The sequence below is a fragment of the Alosa sapidissima genome, chromosome 23 (assembly GCF_018492685.1).
Source record: "Alosa sapidissima isolate fAloSap1 chromosome 23, fAloSap1.pri, whole genome shotgun sequence".
Taxonomy (NCBI): domain Eukaryota; kingdom Metazoa; phylum Chordata; class Actinopteri; order Clupeiformes; family Clupeidae; genus Alosa; species Alosa sapidissima.
The window spans coordinates 24,895,559-24,915,547 of NC_055979.1; the positions used below are offsets into that span (position 1 = coordinate 24,895,559).

The window sequence follows — 19,989 nt, forward strand, 5'->3', positions numbered from 1 at the left end:
GTACAAATCATTTTTCAAGTGCTTTACCTTACAAAAGATTTTCTAAAATCACTTGTTGGATTGATGAATTGTGGAGGGCCATGTTTAGGATGTCATTTAGACACAGATACATGCATCTCAGAAGTCTTAGTGATACAAGGATACAAGGATACAAGGAAGTTTATTGTCACATGCATATAGTTACTGGAAGTAAGAAATGCAGTGAAATTATGTCTGGTGTCAGCCTATTTGTGCAAAGTGGGGGGGTAAAAAGTGCAGTAGAAGAGGGGTTTAGTAGATTAAGTGGCCAGGGCTGCATAAGAAAGGTGGGGGAGGATTGGAATTGGGGGGGGGGGGGGGGGGGGGGCACCAACAAGGAGCACCCAAGAGCAACAGGGGCAAGGAAAAACTCCCTTACCAAGGAAGAAACCTTGGGCAGATCCACGGCTCAAGGGGCTAACCCAACTGCCAGGGGTCTTGGTGTGTGTGTTGGGGGGATGACAGGGGAGATGGGATAGTGTGCTGTGTATGTGGGGAGAGGGCAGTGTGCAATATGTGTGTTGGAGAAGCTTCCTCATGAGACAATGTGCTGTGTATTGGGGGGGGGGGGGGGTATGGCAGTGTGCAGCAAGTAGAGGAGGCTTACTGTAGCAAGCAGTGTGCTGTATGTATGTGAGGTGATGACAGTGATGATGTAAGTGTGTGTGTTTTTTGTGTGTGTGTTGGGGATGGGGTGGGGGGGGGGGCAAAAAGGCTAGGCAATCAAGGACATGGGTAGATGGAGGAGAAATCAAAAATAATAAATAAAAAGTTGATGGGTAGTAACTGCTATTATTACAAATCTGACAAATCAAATATTATTGATACATTCTCAGGTTTGTAATTACATCATTCACTATCTGCATTTGCAAGTTTAATTTCATAATTTCACTTATCTGCACCTTCAAAATTCATAATCCTCTAACCAGCTGCAGACAGACTCAACTGAGATTACACACTTGAGCCTTTATGGTTATGGATAGTTACATTTACACTTGTGACGTACGACGGAATCCGTGTCAGCCTACATTGATAATTTATCAGGTCCTTGCCTGCTTGCTCTAGGTTTGTGAATAGGCCTATGACACTGCATCTTCAATGACTGTACCATAGAGGGCCAGATGATGGCGCCAGAGCATATACAATAGGATGGGTCTCTACAGTGTTACAGCCAGCCAGCCCACTGAACAACAACATACTAGCCCACTGACCTTGAAGGAGGTATAGGGAGCTATATTGTGGTCTTGGAAGCCATCAGTACTGCAGTAAAGCTAAAAAATAAATAAAAAAGATCCTTCACTTCACTTCACTGGCAAGATCTCAGAAATGCCATAAGCGCATTATACGCCTTGCCATAAATGTCATGTCTTGCCTTTTTAGAGGGGTCATTGCCACAAATGTCCTTACCCTCACTTGACGTTTCATTTTTCAGACGACTCTGCACTCATGTCTCAAAGTGGCCATTGCCTATGAAGCATTGGACAATATCACAGGACAGGAGCGTTGCTAAGGCAGACCAGACTCCCTAGCAACACAGTCTGGCGGAGAGAGAGACAGAGACGCTAATTCAAATGACAGTGACACACATCATTTGTGCCGCCAGAGGCTGCTTCCACAGCTCACACTCTCCTTGTGTCTGTGCACTTACTGTAGGTACATCAATATTTAAGTAAAAGCACATTTGTGATGCTGAGTTCGCTTGTATGAGTATGCTTCTATACAGTACATACATACAGATGTATGTGTGTGTTTGTGTGTGTGTCTGTGTTTACAATACGGATCCACAAAAGCATCATAACTCTGCGCCTGAGTGTGCACACAAGCTCTCAGCTTCCTCTGTGCATGTGTGTGTGGGTGGCTGGGTACGCATGTGCGTGCATCTGTGTGTGTGTGTGTGTGTGTGCGCGCGCGTGTGTGCGCATGTCTTGGTCGCGCTGCCTGCCTCAGCTCCTCCACTCCGCCGTGGCGTGCTGTCTCGCTGTGGGAGAGAACGTGAAGCGCACCGTCACGTCTGCTGCAGCAGCAATAACACCATCACCACCAGCAGCAGCAGCAGCAGCAGCAGAGCCGGCACAGGACCAGGTGAGGGACCCCTGAGCAGGTAGACATCCCCAGAGCGAGGCAGCGCATCCTGGACAGCAGCCGAGGCGGTCCCCCCTGTGAGGATGATCCTGTGGGTGAAGATGGGAGAGGTGGCCCTGCAGGAGCTGGTGCAGAGGCTCAACAGCATAACACACAACATTGGTAGGAGGGGCAGTCTCTTGCAGTTCTGTGTGTCCACACCACTGGTGTGTGTGTGTGTGTGTGCATGTGTGTGTGGGTTATTTATGTGTCTGTATGTGCATGTGTGTACATGTGTGTGGGTTGTTTGTGTGTGTGTTTGGGTTTTTCTACAGCTGTCACGCGGTACGATTCAGGGGAAATTTGGCTGTGGCTGTGGATGTCAGTTTGGAGATTTAGTTTAAATTGCTGCATCACTTCATATGAGTGAGATGGCTCCCAAATGATTTGACTTCTTCTGGGTGATTTTCCTCCCGAGTAAAATTCAGAGTAAATGGCTAATTTAGAGAAGTGGTTGCAACTAGTTGTGTTTGAATGTGAAACTTCTGCATGTCTGTATGTCTTCATTTGAACTGAATACTGTTTTCAGTGGTTGGATTTTGATGGAAAACAGTTGCTGTTAAATGTAACATTTGCAGTTCTGACATTTGTATAAGGGGACCTAGATATATTCTACCCTAGTGATTTAGCTTTGAAATGTGAACAGTGTATAAAGAATACTGTCTGCATTTCACTACAAATACAGACAGTGACATCAAACTGAGAATGAACATGCAATCACAACACACTACACACGCATGTCTGAATCATGTGGTGTTGATCCACAGTTGTATCACATGCTTTTCTGGATTGTCATAGTTGTCTTACTTCCTCACATAGATGCCTGCAGTTGTGAGCTAAAAAAGAAACTTGCACTATTATACTGTATAATGAAACCAACGTCCACTGTATAGAAGTAGGTCACACCAGCCAGGCTACCTAAGGGAATCTTCTGCCCCACAGTCCTACAAAGGGGATACGATACACATCACTGTTTACGTTGAGATGAATCTGAGGGCATGCAGACCCATCCCTCTCTGATCTAATCACAGGGAGTTCCTCTGAACACCACTGATAGATGGGGCTGTATGAAGATGAAGGCTTCTACACACATGGGAGGTATGTACTGATTAGTAACAGACCTACAGTAACAAACCGGACAGAAGACGTAATCTGCAGAGGGGTCATGGATTTTCCTTTCTGGCCCACCCGTTACTGTTGTATATGATTCATCCTTTTGGTCAAACACACCACACACCATTTGTACAAGATTTCTGCAAACGGTGCTGCTGGAAGGTAACCACATGGTACCTGCTTCAGTGTCATTTTAGATGCATTTGTGGATGTAGAAGAATGTGAGTTTCCAGATGAACTGATAGATCTGAATTTGCTTGTGCCACCTCATTAGTGATACAATGTGACGGTGAGATGTGTGGTAGTGATGGTGAGATGTGTGGTAGTGACCATGAGCTGTGAGGGTATTGACTGTGAGATGTGAGGGTAGTGATGGTGAGATGTGTGGTAGTGATGAGATGTGAGGGTAGTGATGGTGAGGTGTGGTAGTGATGGTGAGATGTGTGGTAGTGATGGTTAGATGTTTGGTAGTGACAGTGAGATGTTTGGTAGTGACTGTGAGATGTGTGGTAGTGACTGTGAGATGTGTGGGTAGTGACAGTGAGATGTGTGGTATGATGAGATTTGTGGTAGTGACCATGAGATGTGGTAGTGTATGTGGTAGAGTGATGATGAGATGAGATGAGATGAGAGTGATGAGATGTGTGGTAGTGACCATGAGATGTGGTAGTGTGAGTGTGGTAGTGTAGCTCTCTTAGTCCCCCACCTCTATGTCCTCCATGTTTGACCTAGTTCTGCGGCAGCCGGCTACTCGTGCTGATTACTAAATTACCCCTCCCTCTTCTGCAACATCTGAGTCATTCTGAGCCTGTTATCGAAGAATGCTGCTTACCTTTTTAAGGAGACTTTACAACTAATAGGGATGACTTTATCTTTATTTCAAACTCAGTAGCCTACAAGATTGACGGTTGTATGAGAATGCTGTGCCTCTGTTGGCTTAATTGTATTCCAGTATGAATTATTTTTATGTTTGCAATCAGACTACAGATTCTGAAAGATTACAGGTCAACTACAAATGTGTGTATCCTCCCACACATCAGGGAATTGATCTGTAATGTCAAAAGAAGAGATTTTTCTATGTGATATTCAGTGTGTGCCTGTATGTGTGAGCCATATTTTAGTATCCACTTGATCCATCTTACCTGTACATGCAATGTCAAGAGGAAGAGCTGAATTCCCCCTCAGCACAGGAGGGTGCTGTAGGTTTTAGTAGGCCACACGAAACAGCTTCCCACAGGCAAGGAAAAGCTTTAGGGCAGTGTTTCCCAACCTTTTTTCCTTGAAGGCCCCCTTGCCTGTGTCTAAGACAAGCCAGGGCCCCCTACCCAAACTCCTACCCGCATACACACACAAAAAGAATAAAGTGATTAATTACAAACTTATAAGTTAAGAGGGCAGAGGTAATAAATAGCTACATGAATTTAAATGTGGAACAAAAATATGTTTTAATTTGGATTATACAGAATTTTGATTATAATTTTGAATATTTGATTATTTGTTATTGGGATTTTATACATTTAATGTGCACAAATATAATTTTGGTAGCCTTATAACCTCAGCCCAGGCAACATTGTGCAGACCCCCTGCAATCTCTGGCGACCCCTGGTGGGGTCCGCGGACCCCAGGTTGGGAACCACTGCTTTAGGGCATTTGTTTGAACACCTCCATGACATGACATGACATTACAGTGCTTCAAGTGTATTCCTCATTGATATAGCCTATATGCTTTTATTCTGATGCACAATAAAATGTCAAGGTAAACCAACAGCACCCTTGACTTGGGATGTTTCATCCATACTGTTATGGTTGATGTTTCCCTTGTACTCTACCTGCAACATATAGTTTGAGCTATATGCTTCAGCCATGCCCTCTACCTGTAACATGTAGCTTGAGCTTAACAAGGGTTTGAATGGCTCCTCCTGTCATTTGTTTGAACTGACAACCAGTTTTGCACTTTCTCTGTCTGCCTAATGCTTCCTGCTGGCTCTGTGCGGATACAGGCCGCATGGTTGCTGTGGTAACTGGCTTCTGTCTTGCATTCTGTGGTTGCCATGGACTTAATTCTGGGATGGCCGCATCTTTTGTTGGCCTCCCAGGCCTGAGAGAGCTGGGTCTGTGTGTGTGTGAATGAAGCCTGTCTGTGGAGAAAATTCAGGGCTGTTCACAGGGCCTCCTCACGCTGTAAGAGGATGAGAGTGGAGGAGAATAGAGATGACCCCCCCTCCTACACACATTCTGACACACACACACACACACACACACACACACACACACAGAGTGCTCTGAGGCGAGGTGTTGGTGTAAGGCTCTGATGCCAGGTCAGGAGGCTTGGAGGGGTTGTTTTTTAAACCCTCTTTTGCTGACAGCACCTTTGTTTTAGAATTTCCAAAACAAAAGTGGTGATAATTGGGGGGTGTTACGATATTTAAGTGTCCTCACCTTTTTTATGCTGTTTGGGTTCTCAGTGTTTTTTTTGTCCCCTCTCCCTCCCCGTAGCTCTCTCTCTGTCTGTGTGTCTCCCTCCCTATTGGCTGACTTGGCTGATGATGAAATGGAGCCCAGATAGAGGCTCTGTACAGCTATATCTGAGGCTGGGGCCACGGGGAGCAATCAGCACGTCTGATCATGTTCAGTCACTGTGTGCCTGCGTGTGTGTGTGTGTGTGTCTGTCTGTGTGTCTGTGTGTCTGTGTGTGTGTGTGTGTGTGACATAACAGACACAGCAGTCCCTTCACCTCATCTTTTATTCACATTCTCTAACGTTGCACATTTACTGTATGCAAACACTGGCTTGATTACAGTGTCAGAGGTGTACGTCAATACTGACCCATTAATTTGTATCTGTGAGGACGTCTGAACCTCCTAGTGTGTGGTGAGCGTTCTGGCGCATAATGGCTGCCGTGCATCACCCAGGTGGGTGCTACACCTGAGTGGTGGTCAGTGAGGTTCCCCCTTCACTGTGAAGCACTTTGGTTGCCTTGAAAAGCGCTATATAAATGCAACGTGTTGTTGTTGTTGTTGTTGTTGTTGTAGTGTGCTCACTGCTGTAGAGATACCTGGACAGTACCTGATGCAAGGTTGCTGGAAGGTTGCTGTGAGACCCATCCTATAGATCTTGCGGTATAGATCCTATAGATGTTGTGGTGCACATTGCAGATATTGTGATGAGCAAATCAGTTGTTGACTTGTGTGACTGCAGAGTGCCTCTTCAGCTGTGATCTAGGAATGAGCCAGCTGTGTGCTTCAGACTGTGCTCTCTCTCTTTGTGTGTGTGTTGGTGTGTGTGTGTGTTGGTGTGTGTGTGAGTGTGTATGTGAGTGTGTGCTGGTGTGTGGGTACGTGTGTGTGTGTGCTCTCTCTGTGTGTCTGAGGCTGGAGCCTCACTGTGCTTCACGGGAGTTCTGCTATAGCTGGACCTCTGTGCATGTCAAAGACATGACTAAGCTGCATTTTTAATACTGGGTAATGTACACAGTACATAGATGTGCTATGCCCCAGTTCTGTGATAGCGTTCTGTATCTCTCTCAAACAACAGAAAGCTCAGTCAGATTGTAGCTACCATCACAGGTAAGGAGAAGTTTGTTTTTTGTGTGGTTTTGAAGATTTCTATCTGCTCCTGCTTCTTGGGCTGAATTTGAAAGGAACTGCCATGAAATGACAAACAAAGAACACACAGACTAACTGTTCAAAGAAAGCAGCTCTCAGTACAAGTCTAGTCTGCCAGATTTAAAACAAAACCGGAGTTCTTGTTCACAAAGGCTTCAGTTGTCAACTTTTTTTCTATCTCTCCTCTCTTTCGTTTCCCCCCCCTCAATCTCACTCACCCCTCCTTCCTGTGTTGTCGTGTCATCTTCATGGCTGAGAGAGAGAGAGAGAGAGAGAGAGAGAGAAAGTTTAGACAGTCTCCTGTGCAGCGTGAATGAGTGCAGCAGCTTAGCTGTTGCCTTGCCTGGTATAATTAGCCCCCAGCAGAAGGGGATTTACGCTTAAACAGCCCACAGAGCTTCCCTCCTCCTCCTCCTCCTCCCTCTACCTCCTCTTCCTCTCGAGCAGCCGGCCGGACTGACGGCATCCGAGCGCAAAAACAAACGCGCTGACCAAGCTTCGGGGACATGAGGCGCGCTCACGTACACGCTCCTTGGCTCGGCGCGCCTAGAGAGTGACCAGAGAGTGACGCAGAAGATTTTTCGGGGGGACATCACAGTTGTGAGGACCAGACGAGTCGCTCTGCTCCTGCCGGTGCCTCTTCTGCTTAGCTCTGCTGCACAGCAGCCCTCCTTTACCGGGACCCCTGCTGGGTTTGACTTTGTGTGTGTGTGTGTGTGGGAGTCCCGGGGTCGTGTGACTCCTGATGGCGCTCCAGGAGCTGCTCCGTGAGGGCCAGGAGGCTCCCGGCCGCCTCGTCACCCGCCTCGGCCAGCTGATCCACAACCTCTCCACCAACGTGCTGGCCTCCCCCTTCAGCAGCCGCAAGAACTCATGGAGGGACTGGAACGGTGAGAGAACTAGTGTGTGTGTGTGTGTGAGAGAGAGAGCTCATCCATCTCTGCTGTTATACGTGTGTCAGGAAGAACCAAGCTGTGAGTTTAGGATCTAGTGTGTGTGTGTGTGTGTGAGAGAGAGAGCGCGCATCTATCTCTGCTGTTATATGTGTCAGGAAGAACCAAGCTGTGAGTTTAGGATCTAGTGTGTGTGTGTGTGTGTGTGAGAGAGAGAGAGCGCATCCATCTCTGCTGTTATACATGTGTGTCAGGAAGAACCAAGCTGTGAGTTTAGGATATGTCTGGGGAAAAACAGCATCTTTCTGTTGACTCATGATTCTGGTGTAGAGTGTGAATGTGAAGGCTTCCTCTACGGAGAGCTGCAGGGGGCTGAGGTTGCACTGGAGAGACCCCCACAGGGCAGCTTTCCTCCGGGTAGCTGTCACTTAGTTTTCCTGCCCCCTCCCCTCCTATCCTGCAGAGTTCTGAGACTGTGAGTTTTTGAAAAATCTGCGCAAAGCTTGGTGCAACAAACGCTGGCGAGTGTCCACAGTGGCCTGTGTTGCTCTTGCTGTCCTCTCAGGACGGACACGCATACATGCGAAGAGAGCCTCTGACAGGAGGTGCAGTGGAGGAGGACATCTGTCTTTAGACCGTGTAAGTTGAGCGCAAATCTCTGTCCCCTAAGCCCTGCTGCTATCAGTGTTGCCCATGCCAATGTAATTGTTAACATTCCTCTGCACAGGTGACTGTTCACCTAATTCAGGTGTCTGTGTGTGTCTCTGTCTCTGTGTGTGTGTGTGTGTGTGTGTGTGGACATGTTTGCGTGTTGCTCAGCAATTACACATTAGGCTTTGATCAACATGCAGGTTGAGGAGATCAGTACACTACTGTATGTTTAATGGGTCTTTCAGTGAGGTGATAATGGCTTTTGTGGAGTTACTCTGTCTGTGTGGAGGTCATCATTTCGGCTTGTTTGTGATGTGTGCTGACAGTCCAGGCTTGTGGGCTATGTGGTTATGGCAACAGAAGGGGTGTACCCTCTAATCATCCTGTAAGTGCATGCCCTCTGCTATGTCATTGCGAAGCTGAGGCATGACTCAGAGCATTCCAACTTTAAGTAATAGCTGTGACGTATGGTTTTGGAAAAAACAATCCAGCACTTTAAATTCTGAATTCATTCTGGAATTCTCAGAGATCTCTCAAGTCTCATGAAGTGTCCAGAACCTAAATATACCAACCTGAAATCTTTTTATTTACTTTTTTAAACAGTAACAGTAGCCTACAATTTGGTCGTCTCCTTCTGTTGGATTTAACAAATGGACTCATTCATTCTTAATTTATGGCTCTAAAATGTGGTTCACCGGCTAACAGATAACCGCTTTGTCAAAGGTCACAGCAGTGCGAGTCGAGAATGGCAGAGAAGAACAGCAGTTTGTATGCTTAGCACAGCTCGTGGGCCCGTAATACCGCTAGAGCCTGGACACCTGGGTTGAGCCCCCGGGGGGACGCCGACGCGCACAGAATGGAGACTGTCAGCTGCTTCCCGAGCGTGAGGCGTAAACATGTTTCCCGCGGCACACAGACCCATACAGGTAAATAAATGCTCACGGATAGCAAGCTATCACAATGCGTTCATATAGCAAGCTAACTCAAGAAAATCGACAAAGGCTGAAGTGTAGCACCACATTATGTCTACATAGACCTACAAGAGCGAGAACAACCACTTGGCCGACTAGTACGTCAGACATGAAGACTTAAGGGCAATTCCATGGAAAATTACATCTTTGTGTAACATCCATAACGCCAATATAATGTGATGGTATGGTATGATGTGAATGATTACATGAAATTTGAGCATTTGCTATTTTTGGCTGAAGAATGTACATGAGAAAAAATGCACAAAAAATGAATGTTATCATTCACATCATACAAATGCCAACTCATTTCACTGGCGTTATGGATGTGACAAAAAGTCAATTTTCTGTGGAATTGCCCTTAAAGTTTTATAGGGAAGATTTTTAATTCAGGATACTCACAGGCAATTTGACTTGCAATGTCTAATGTCCAGTGTAAATATATTGTGGTAGCAGACTGCCACAGCTACATTCAGAAAGCTGACTATTGCATTCAAGTAGAATGAAGCTGGCTGCTATAGCTACAGTGATTAAAGGTCAAACAATCAAGCTCTCTTCAAAATGCTATTTCACAATATTACCTCAGTCTCATGATACATTTTGGGGTGTTCTTGGTATGGAAACATACTCCAATGGGGTTTCCCTTACAAAATACTGCACTTCAAGTGTCAAAAGTGCATGTCAGAACTAGGCTACAGCTTTGGAGGAATTAAGCTTATATGCAGTTCATATGCAAAAAATGCCATATTTTGGTCCCATAACATATATTCTTTGAAAATATGGGTTAAACAAAAACAAAACAAGGCTCTCTAAAGAAAACTGTCTTTGACTGACCATTCAGCACAGCCCAACCACAACAAAGAGTGAAACACTCAGCTGACTGGGCTTTTGCAGCCAGGGGCAACTTGTGACAATGCAGAGGAAGAACAGGTGGTTCTCAGGTCTGATTTGGGAGGAGGGACTTGTGTGTGTGTGTGTGTGTGTGTGTGTGTGGTGGAAGTAGGTGTGGTCAGTCACAATGGCATGCTTCTGGGCTTTGGATTTACACCTTGATTAAATGTTGCGAAAGGGGGAGGAGGAGGAGGATATAGCAGGAAGAGTAAGAGAGAGAGGCAGAGCACAGGCACCTGTGCGAACAGGTGATTGTGAAAATGAAGGTGAGGAAGGAATGCATTGTGCATCTGCATCCTGTGAGGAACGGAGGAGGATATGTACGGATATCGCTGGAGGAGGTGGAGAGCTACTACCACTTCTGTGTGGCCTGTGAGCAACTGCACAGTGAGTTTGGAGGTATTGGCTGATCTCTCTGTAAAAGTGTGATGTGTGTCTGTAGCCTACTGAAAAGTAACAGTGTCGTAGTGTATGATGTAGGCTCGGCCACCTTTGATGGATGTGTAGGCTAACTGCATCAACACTGCTGGCAGCATTTGCAGATCTAATTAAATTCTTAGACGAGATTAATTTATTTTCTGTTTGAATTGCATGATGAGATTATTCTTGTTGGAGTGTTATTCCACTATAGAAAGTCTGCAGTAATTAATGTAGGCCTAATGGAGCAGCATATCTTTTGATGCGCTCTCTCTGCTGATAGATTCAGCTCTTCTTCTCTGAATGTCTGGTACACTTGCTCTTGCAATATGAAGAACACTTGCACCATAAACAAGGAAGAACATGTGCTGTACCACTTGCTGTAGCCCAAGACAGAGGCATGTGTGTTTGCTTTTTTATATATTTAAATACTTTTTTTATAATATTACTTTTTCTGCTGTAAGTGCATGTTGTGTGTGATATCTCTATGCAACTGAGACCTTGAATGTCTCTTGGGGATCAATAAAGTATCTATCTATTTATCTATCATTTGACCTATGGATGGAAAAGCTTGTTATGTCTTAATTTTCTCTGTGTGAAGCGCTTTGTGTTGCACTTTGTGCATGAAAAATGCGCTTAATAAATATCTTACTTATTTACCTACTCACTTAGTTGGTAAAGGCTGTTCATAGTATTCCAACAAAGCTGATACGTCAGACCTCTAAGCCCCAACTGTTAGGTAACTCTAATTTGAGTATGTCTGGGCATGGCAGGACAGGAATTGGCATAATTTCACATGTGAGTTAATGCTATGTCACAACATCATATTTAAACTCCACTATATTTACATACTTCTACTTGATCTTGTGATGACTCAACCTTATATTGTGGGGAATCATGATATTTTTGGCTCATAAGCTCTGGCTAAAAAGGATATTTGAAGCTCCTTACATGCACTTGTTTGAATTGGTGATATCACTAGATCTGCATATTTGGTTAGCGTATGCTTCTTTCCTGAAAACGGTAGGTGTGTTTATTCTCTCAGAGCCAACAGGTTTTCCTATCCTGGTTATGTGGTTTTTATACACTGCGTAGGCATAGATCACAAACACCTGTGGTACCTGCCCATCTCTCCAGGCTGGCTACATTCATTCAGCGACTTTCTTCAGATCCGTGTCATACGTCACCTGACAGGCTTTTGTTGTTGCTTGAATAGTATTCATAGAGTTAACAAACGTTTTTCTGCCTTCTGCCAGATATTTTTTAATTTGTTGATACAGGATTAATGGGACGTCATTTGAGGATTTTGATTCATTTATGGCTAATTACCTTTGGCAATGTTTTTGAAATCCAGGTGGTAATGGTTTTGCGATGTTTGCTTTCGCTTTACATCTGTCTAAGTTCTCATAAATGACCTGTGATGATCTCTGTTCCTTTCCTCCTGCAGTTTCCTGATGGCTCATAATGATGATGTCAGTATAGGCAAATTCCCCTGAAAGCATAAACATCATAACCTGACTCTCGCCAGATGAATTTCGTTCCGCCTAACTCCACTCATCCATCTGGCATCAATCCATTGAAGTGTTGCTTCAGAAGGCTGGGCCTAATCAAAAAATGCTTCCATATGATTGGATAAGCCACTTGTCCGTCATCTATTGACGTGCTACTTCAACCACTCACATCGAAGCCAACCCGTGACGCTCAAAACAGTCTTACAGTCGCTTCTACGCTATGTCACATCTATGAAACTCCCGCTCTGCGTCCTGATTGGCTATACCATAAAATCTGATGCAGAAATCACTCTCAACGGAAGAGGTCCCAGATGGATGTGAGTGAAACTAGGCGGAGCTAAGCGGAACGAAATTCATCTGGCGAGAGTCATAAACATCAGCCCTCGAGGTTATAAACATCAGCCCTCTATCACTTTTTTAATCCTAGATCAAACATGATATAACTGATGAAATATCATGACGTGTTTGCATGCTTGCGTAAATAGTTACGATGGCAACAGTTATGGTAACATTTCTTTTTTCACAACACGTCCTGAAAAGGAACTCGGTCTGTGAGCTGCTAGACATCTGAGGGCACATTGCATGCTTGTCTGATGCTCCATGAGTCATGTAGGATGTCGGACGCGAAAAGCTCTTGCATCACTGCCTCTTCCGTGTCCACCCTGATGGGTCAGAAGCGATAAGAAGAGGGGGAGGATCATCTCCCATGGCACCAGTGCCCCTGGGGCGGCAGCACCACCCTAAACTTGCCCAGTAGACAGGCGTGCCAAGCAGAAGCAAAACTAGGAATTAGGCCAGTAATTGGTTGGGGTGGTTGTGAGGGCTGGGGACTGAAATTTAAATGAGCAATTGAGATGCTTTGATAAAGAAAGACAGACAGAGTGTGTGTGCTTGGGGGGGGTTGCAGCCATAGATGGGATGAGAGAGTTAAAGAAAGGATGAGAAGAAAAAGAGAGAGAGAGGGAAAGAAGAAGAGAATGCTACTTAGATACGCCCTTAGATAAACAAAGGAGTGCACATAAGGATTATGAATGTTTGAGTTCATTGTTTTCCTTTCATCTTGTGACATTTGACTTTGTTGTACAAGGGAAGTTTACTCTGTTGAGCGGGAGGTTATTTTTATGGGAGGCCCATAATTGTTTATATGCTACAGAGTTGAGCTCCCTCACCTGCTGTACTGTATACAGATGCATGCTGTACAACCAACTAGTCTGAGAGACATCCTTTGGGTCAAACCATAGACGGGGCGATGCAGGTGGACCTGGCTGAGGCGTTTAGAATCTCCTGCGTTCACCACGTCTGACTCTCTTTCCTGTTTGGGTGGAGGCACTTAGATCAGCTCACTAAAAAAAGACCAACCCCAACGGACATTCAAATAAACACCCAAACAAACGGCTGTCTCCAACGGTTCTATTTAAAAAAGGCACGGTTTTTAAAAAAGGCATCATCTGTTGGTCAGTAAGGATCGTTATTACCTTGATGCATGCAGAGATGAGAACGTACAGTATATCTATGTTTACACTTATAATGCAGAGGCTTTACAGTGCATTTCAATACAAAAACAATAAATGTCTTTAAACAGTCGCATTCACATTATGGACCGTTTAGCATATGGCTTGCTGTCAGGTGGAATTCAGTGGGTTCACACAGTCTGTTGGAGGTTAGGCTGTGTGGTGGAGGGCCATGAATGGCAGTATTGTGTTGCGTTTGATGCTGTAGGTGATACCAGTGAGAGATGTTTTGTGTCCTCTGAAAGGTGCCGCAGTTTTTGTCCAGTCAGTCAGAGCGTGGTTTGCCCCCCCCCAACCGCACATGATCCTATGATTAGCAGATCTGGGACCAGTTGGTCAACGAGGCACACAAAGCCTGAACTCATGAGTTTGGCCGGGAGGATGAGCTCAGTTCAGGAGGTCAAACGCACCTTTCCCAGCAGGTGCTGTTACAATATGGAAATGTGAACAAATATGCGGTATCATGATGGCTGCGCTCACATTACCTGCAGTGAGACTGACAATACTGTATTTGAGAATATAAACGATCTTGTGTCCTGTTGAGGGTAGAGAGTTAGAGTAGCAAAATGAAGCTCAGTTACTGTACCTGCTGTTAAAGCCCCAGTATCAGTACAGATGATATCACCTGGTGAAAACAAGTGGAAAACAACAAAAGTCCCACGAGGATATGACAGGATTTGGTTACAAACTATCTGGTTTCAGTTCTTGTTAATGTACGATAATGACTAGACTAAGTCACGCTGGAAGTGAAACCAGTGAGGTAAAACTGGGGGATTTTTGTTGTTGTTCTTTGTGGTTTGGATCTTTCATTAACGATCACGCTGTCAGTCCTTCTTACTGGCAAGAGCATCTGCTGAGTGGGGTACATCCTCAGCTGCCAGTCTGACGCTGAGAGTGTGGACTTCTAGGAGAGCGCCGGTTTCCTGTCACGTTAGCATTTTATTGTTTCTGTTTTGAAGAACCGATAGTGCCGCGCACATGGATGTTGAGGCGCTTCAGCAGTTACAGGAAACATCTCATTAAAAACAGCCATTTCCTCTTGGGCCTGGCGGTGGCATGTTCGCTCCACAGCCCTCACGTCCACTCCCAGCAGCCCTGGACTGTTTGTGTCACGGTCGCAGGCTAACGGCACAACAAAGTATGCAGGGTTTTCCCTTTCCTTTGCATGGAAGCGAGTTATGTTTGCTCCTCAATGATCTTAAATGAACATGCCAAACTATTAGGGAAATTTTGTTTATTTGCCATCTACCCCAGCAGTAGATAAGAGAGGCCCCGGCCGTGGCGCAACTGGCTGGGGCACTTGCACCGTACGCCGGCGACCCTGGGTTCGATTCCCGCTCCTTGGTCCTTTCTGGTTCCCACCCCGACTCTCTCTCCCACTCATCTCCTGTCATTCTCCACTATCCTGTCACATTAAAGGCATAAAAGGGCAAAAAAATATATGTTAAAAAAAAGAAGTAGTTAAGAGGAATAACCCAGTCTTACCCAGCTAAAATGGAACTGGAGGAGTCTATCCCACTTCCAGTGAGCTAAGATAAGCAAGGCTAACAGTGTCAAACTGGATTGTTACACAGAGTAGAGAAGGGTCCTATCTTACTCTGAGGTAGACGGCAAATCAGCTGCTTTTCCAAAAGGTTGTTGTGTTCCTTTAACACCCAGTTGGTCCCAGCCCCTTGGCCCGGGGACAGGATACTCTGGGAAAAGAGCATTTAAGTTGGATGGTTGTCACTCCTTTGTGTGTGATGTATGCCTTACTTCAGTCATGCTGAAAGCGCTTCGGGGGGGGGTCAGCGACTGGGAATTGTAGGCCCAACTCTTCCCGTCTCTGGTCAGGAACGCTGCTCCATGTGCATCCTGTCTCGTAAGACTCGTCTTCTCATTTCAGAGGATAAAGAGACAATTCCGCTAATCCATGGGAGTCAGACGCTTCTGCCGGGGAGGACATATTTCAAGGAAATTACATTTTTAAAGATGGGTCGTCAAATGGTAGAAATCAGTACACAGTTCATGTTGTTTCATTCTTTTCCCAAGAAGCCATTTTCAGACCATCTGTAAAATCACTGGATGGCATGGGAACATTAATTGGTAAAGTCCTCAGACTTACAGAAGATTGGACTGTAGAGTGATGTAATATGCGGGAAGAATCATTTCTTATTAAACAGAAGAGACGAAAGCAGCGTCACAGGCCCTGGGCTCTGAATAATTCATTTTCCACCCTCCAACCTGAATCTGGTGGAGGGGTTGGTGAGAGGTTAGAACCCAGCTTGGGAACAGAGAAGACTCAAATGAACATTCTTAGTGTTGTGTGTTTATTGTACCGCACTTCGTAAGGCTCTCTCATGCCTATCCACAGTTTCAGTGAGTGATTCTATGTTGACCATCTACCAGGTGCTCTTTAATTTCCTTCTTTTCTGATTAAATATTCTTCCTAGTTACACTGTGTCTGCAGTTACAAGGTATCCAAAAACGTATTAGCATTATCCATTAACTACTTCCGTCATAACCCCATTCAGACTCCCTGGGTCTAATCAGAGTCTAATCGGAGCCTAATCGGCTCTGACTCATGTAAGTTAGTCGCTGTGAAGCGACATGGAGAAGTGAGGAGGACTAGAGAGAGAGAGAGAGAGAGAGAGAGAGGGCGACAGAAGTAGGGGTCCTAAAATAAGACGCATGGCAGGTGGTGCAGAGTGTGGAGACCAGAGACCACTGCATAATTAAATAACCCAGAGGACTGGAGGTGACCGCAAATGAAAGAGCTTGTTTTTGGGAAGGGTGGTGTTGGTGCAGGTGGTGGTGGTGGTGGTGGAGGTGGAGATGGTGGTGGTGGTGGTGGTGGAGGTGGTGTTTGGGGCCTGAGATTATCACTCTCCCAAGCCCCCCTCCTCAGGTGCCAGGAAATGAAAGGGCTCATTTTGGGGAAGGTGGTGTTGGTGGAGGTGGAGATGGTGGTGGTGGTGGTGGTGGAGGTTGTGTTTGGGGCCTGAGATTATCACTCTCTCAAGCCCCCTCCTCTCACCCCTCTCCTGCGTTTGACGTGTTCCTTTGCTGCTCTCTGTCATCTCTATAGCCCACAGTGTTCCCACAGCCCCACTGTATAGCACCTGTAACCCAAACCCCCTCTCCCCCTCACCAGCTCTGAGGTAATGCCTTTCACCTGGGTGTGGGAGAGCTCGACGCATCCTAGATGAGGATTTGGTTACGGAGGGCGTGCGTACGCTCGGATAAATCACTCATGATCCGAGTGGAAGCGTCTGATCTGTCGAGAGGAGAGTCAGGGGTCAGGGGTTGGGCGCGGTGGCTTCAGGCTGGGGCAGGGTGCGTTCTGGGAAATGGGATCCATTTGGGGGGGTGGGGTGGGGGGGGGCGAGGGAACTTCCCAGCAGATCCCAGAGACGGCAGCGTGGGACGAGGGGAACTTCCCAGCAGATCCCAGAGACGGCAGCGTGTCACCTGTGCCACGACCGCGTCGTTTTCCAGCTGCTGAGAGATGAAAGTGAGGACAGCAAGCTGAAAGGTTGTGTGCGTATGAAACGAGGCTGCCAACACACACAGGATGTGCTGAAAAGAGCCAGGAGTGGGTCCACCACTTCCAATGGTACTAAAAGTCCCTAAGGAACTTGGCTAGCAAGCAGTAGCCAGGAAAGTTGAAGGTTCAATTCCCGGCTGCTACTGTTGTCTCCTTGTTGAATCAGGCTCTTAATGCCAAGTTGCTCTGGGGAAACTGGCCCTAAGAACTGATGCATGTAAGGCACTTTGGATAAAAACGTCAGCCAAATGAAAAATTATGTAAATAAGTTAGAAAGGCTGTCAGTCTACAGTAGAACTTCTACAAGAAATGGCTTCTGAGGTGATCAGCTGAGTTAGTTGCAAAGCCGGGGAGAGTTGGCTGCATGTGTCAAAAAGCTAAAAATAATCTAAAAGTCGTCATACGCAGATATTCACCTCACCTCAAGAATAGCGTCTCTGCTTATTCAGCCTCACTGAAAGTGCTATTAATAGGCAGGGCTGGCGTTGGTGATAGGGCGGTTCTATCATATCACATTCATCTCTACTGTGTCTCACCCTCTCATGGCATTACATATATCGTTCTTTATTAACTGACACTTCAAAGGTCAACAAACTGGTGGTCTGTGCATTTGTGCACTGAGGCAGGGATAGACGTTTGTGCGTGTGAGGGTATGTGTGCTTTTGGATACTCTGCATCTGTGTGTGTTTTTTTCTCTTGTTAAACATTGACTGGAGGGCAATGACCATGGTGGCAGTGAAGGCTTTAAAACTGCTCTGAAAAATGACTAATTATCCTGTGTGTGTGTGTGTGTGTGTGTGTGTGTGTGTGTGTGTGTGTGTGTGTGTGTGTGTGTGTGTCACTCGCGTGAGCACGAGGGCAATAGAGGTCTCTGTCTGGGGCACCATTGGAGATCGAGTGATTAAATGCCATAGGTGCCACCGTGCTGGAGACAGCCGGCGAATGGACAGCTGTCTGCTCTTTCCCATAACTTAATACACACACACACACACACACACACACACACACACACACACACACACACACACACACACACCCTCAGGGCGGACCTCTCCTTTGATAGGTTGCCTATTATTAAACAAAGAGCTTTGCTCCGCCATACTGCCACTGCATTTCCCTGCCTATCCCTTTCTCTATCTCTCTCCCTCTCTTACACCCCCCCCCCATTTGTTTCTCTCTCTCTCTCTCATCCCCCCCTCATCACCCTCTCTCTCCCTCTTTCTCACCCCCCCCATCACCCTCTCTCTCTCTCTCTCTCTCACTCCTCCCCCATCACCCTCTCTCTCCCTCTCTCACCCCCCCTCATCTCCCTCTCACACCACCCTCTCTCTCTCCCTCTCTCACTCCCCCATCACCCTCTCTCTCCCTCTCTCACCCCCCCTCATCTCCCTCCCTCCCTCTCTCTGTCTGCCACTCTCACTCCTCCCCTCATCACCCTCTCTCTCTCACACTCCTCCCCTCATCACCCTCTCTCTCTCTCTCTCACTCCTCCCCTCATCACTCTCCCTCCCTCTCTCTGTCTGCCACTCTCACTCCTCCCCTCATCACCCTCTCTCTCTCACACTCCTCCCCTCATCACCCTCTCTCTCTCTCTCACTCCTCCCTTCCTCCCTCTCTCACTCTCTCAGTCTGCTCTCTGCCAGACCCGCTTACAGGGGCTGATTACTGTGCGTAGCTCCTAAGTGCGTGAATCTGTGTGTGTGTGTGTGTGTGTGTGTGTTTAGTATGTGTACGCATTTTGAAGGAGGCTTAAAATCTCCCCCACCCTCCCCTTAGTTGGATCTGACGGTCTTGCATCTGGCTGCTGCTTCAAGCGTTTACCTGTGTGCCTGTGTGTGTCTGTGTCTGTGTGAGAGAGAGAGAGAGAGGTGGGAGGAGTAACCTGAAGCAGTGATCAGTCAGTCAGTCTGCCTGTGTGTATGAATGTGTGTGCGCTCAAGATGGGGGTGTGACTGTGCACATAGTAATGGGAACGCTACTCTTCAGTGACGGAATGGAAGGCTAGCGGTTAGCAGCCAGCACTACCTGCTGCTGCTATCGGTGCAGTAGCCCAAGGAAAGCGGTCAGTCGTGGGAGGAAGTAGTGACCTGGTGGGGACGTGCACGACAGGATGTCTCTCAATCGAGTGTCCCTTCTCTGCCAGGACATCACCAGGATGTGGCTGCAGCTCAGAATGATGACAGGTACAGCAGTGCTGCTCTATTTGATTTGATGACTATTACTGTCATCTTTCTTTTTTTAGTTGTCCTTATTGAAGTTCTCTCTGTTAGCCATTCTCTCTCTCTCTCTCTCCTTTTCCCTCCCTGTCTCTCTCCTTTACTCTCTCTCTCCTTCTCCTCCCTGTCTGTCTATCTTTTCTCTCTTTAGTGAAGGGACCACTAAAACTCCATTTCTACTGAAGGCTCTATGCTCTATGCTTGATTGACAACCAGGTCTTTGTGGTACTAGATTTATGGTTGGTTATAAGCTTGGTCTTGAATGTGTTCATCCACCTTAAGTTTATGGGGTCATAAGAGTTTCTTTTTGTTGCAACAGTTGATTTACATGGAGTACTGTGGCTTGTCTATGGTTTGTGGAGTGGCTTGGTCAGAAGCATTTGCCAGAGTCATGGTCATGTACATCTGATGTTTTTACCAGTCATGGTCATGTCTATCTGATGGTTTTACCAGTCATGGTCATGTCTATCTGATCCTGCTGCTGCAGCGAAGCCTCGCTCCCTCGCTCCCTCCCTGAGGTTGCAGCCGCAGAAAGTTCTAACGGAGTT

At 46.4% G+C, this 19,989-nt stretch overlaps 1 protein-coding gene across 14 annotated transcripts in view; it reads left to right on the forward strand.

Moving 5' to 3' along the window:
• Positions 1-2,005: 2,005 nt before the first annotated feature.
• Positions 2,006-19,989, forward strand: part of mcf2la (mcf.2 cell line derived transforming sequence-like a) — a 66,713-nt gene continuing 48,729 nt past the window's right edge. For 4 of the 14 annotated variants that reach the window (XM_042080705.1, XM_042080710.1, XM_042080707.1 and 1 more), the window contains exon 1: positions 7,214-7,747. In XM_042080705.1, coding sequence (XP_041936639.1) covers positions 7,603-7,747 — 145 coding nt within the window. In that variant the 5' untranslated portion in view covers positions 7,214-7,602. Of the gene's footprint in view, positions 2,263-7,212; positions 7,748-18,825; positions 19,409-19,989 lie in introns of those variants that run through there. The other 10 variants (XM_042080712.1, XM_042080713.1, XM_042080711.1 and 7 more) reach the window with 6 other exon arrangements.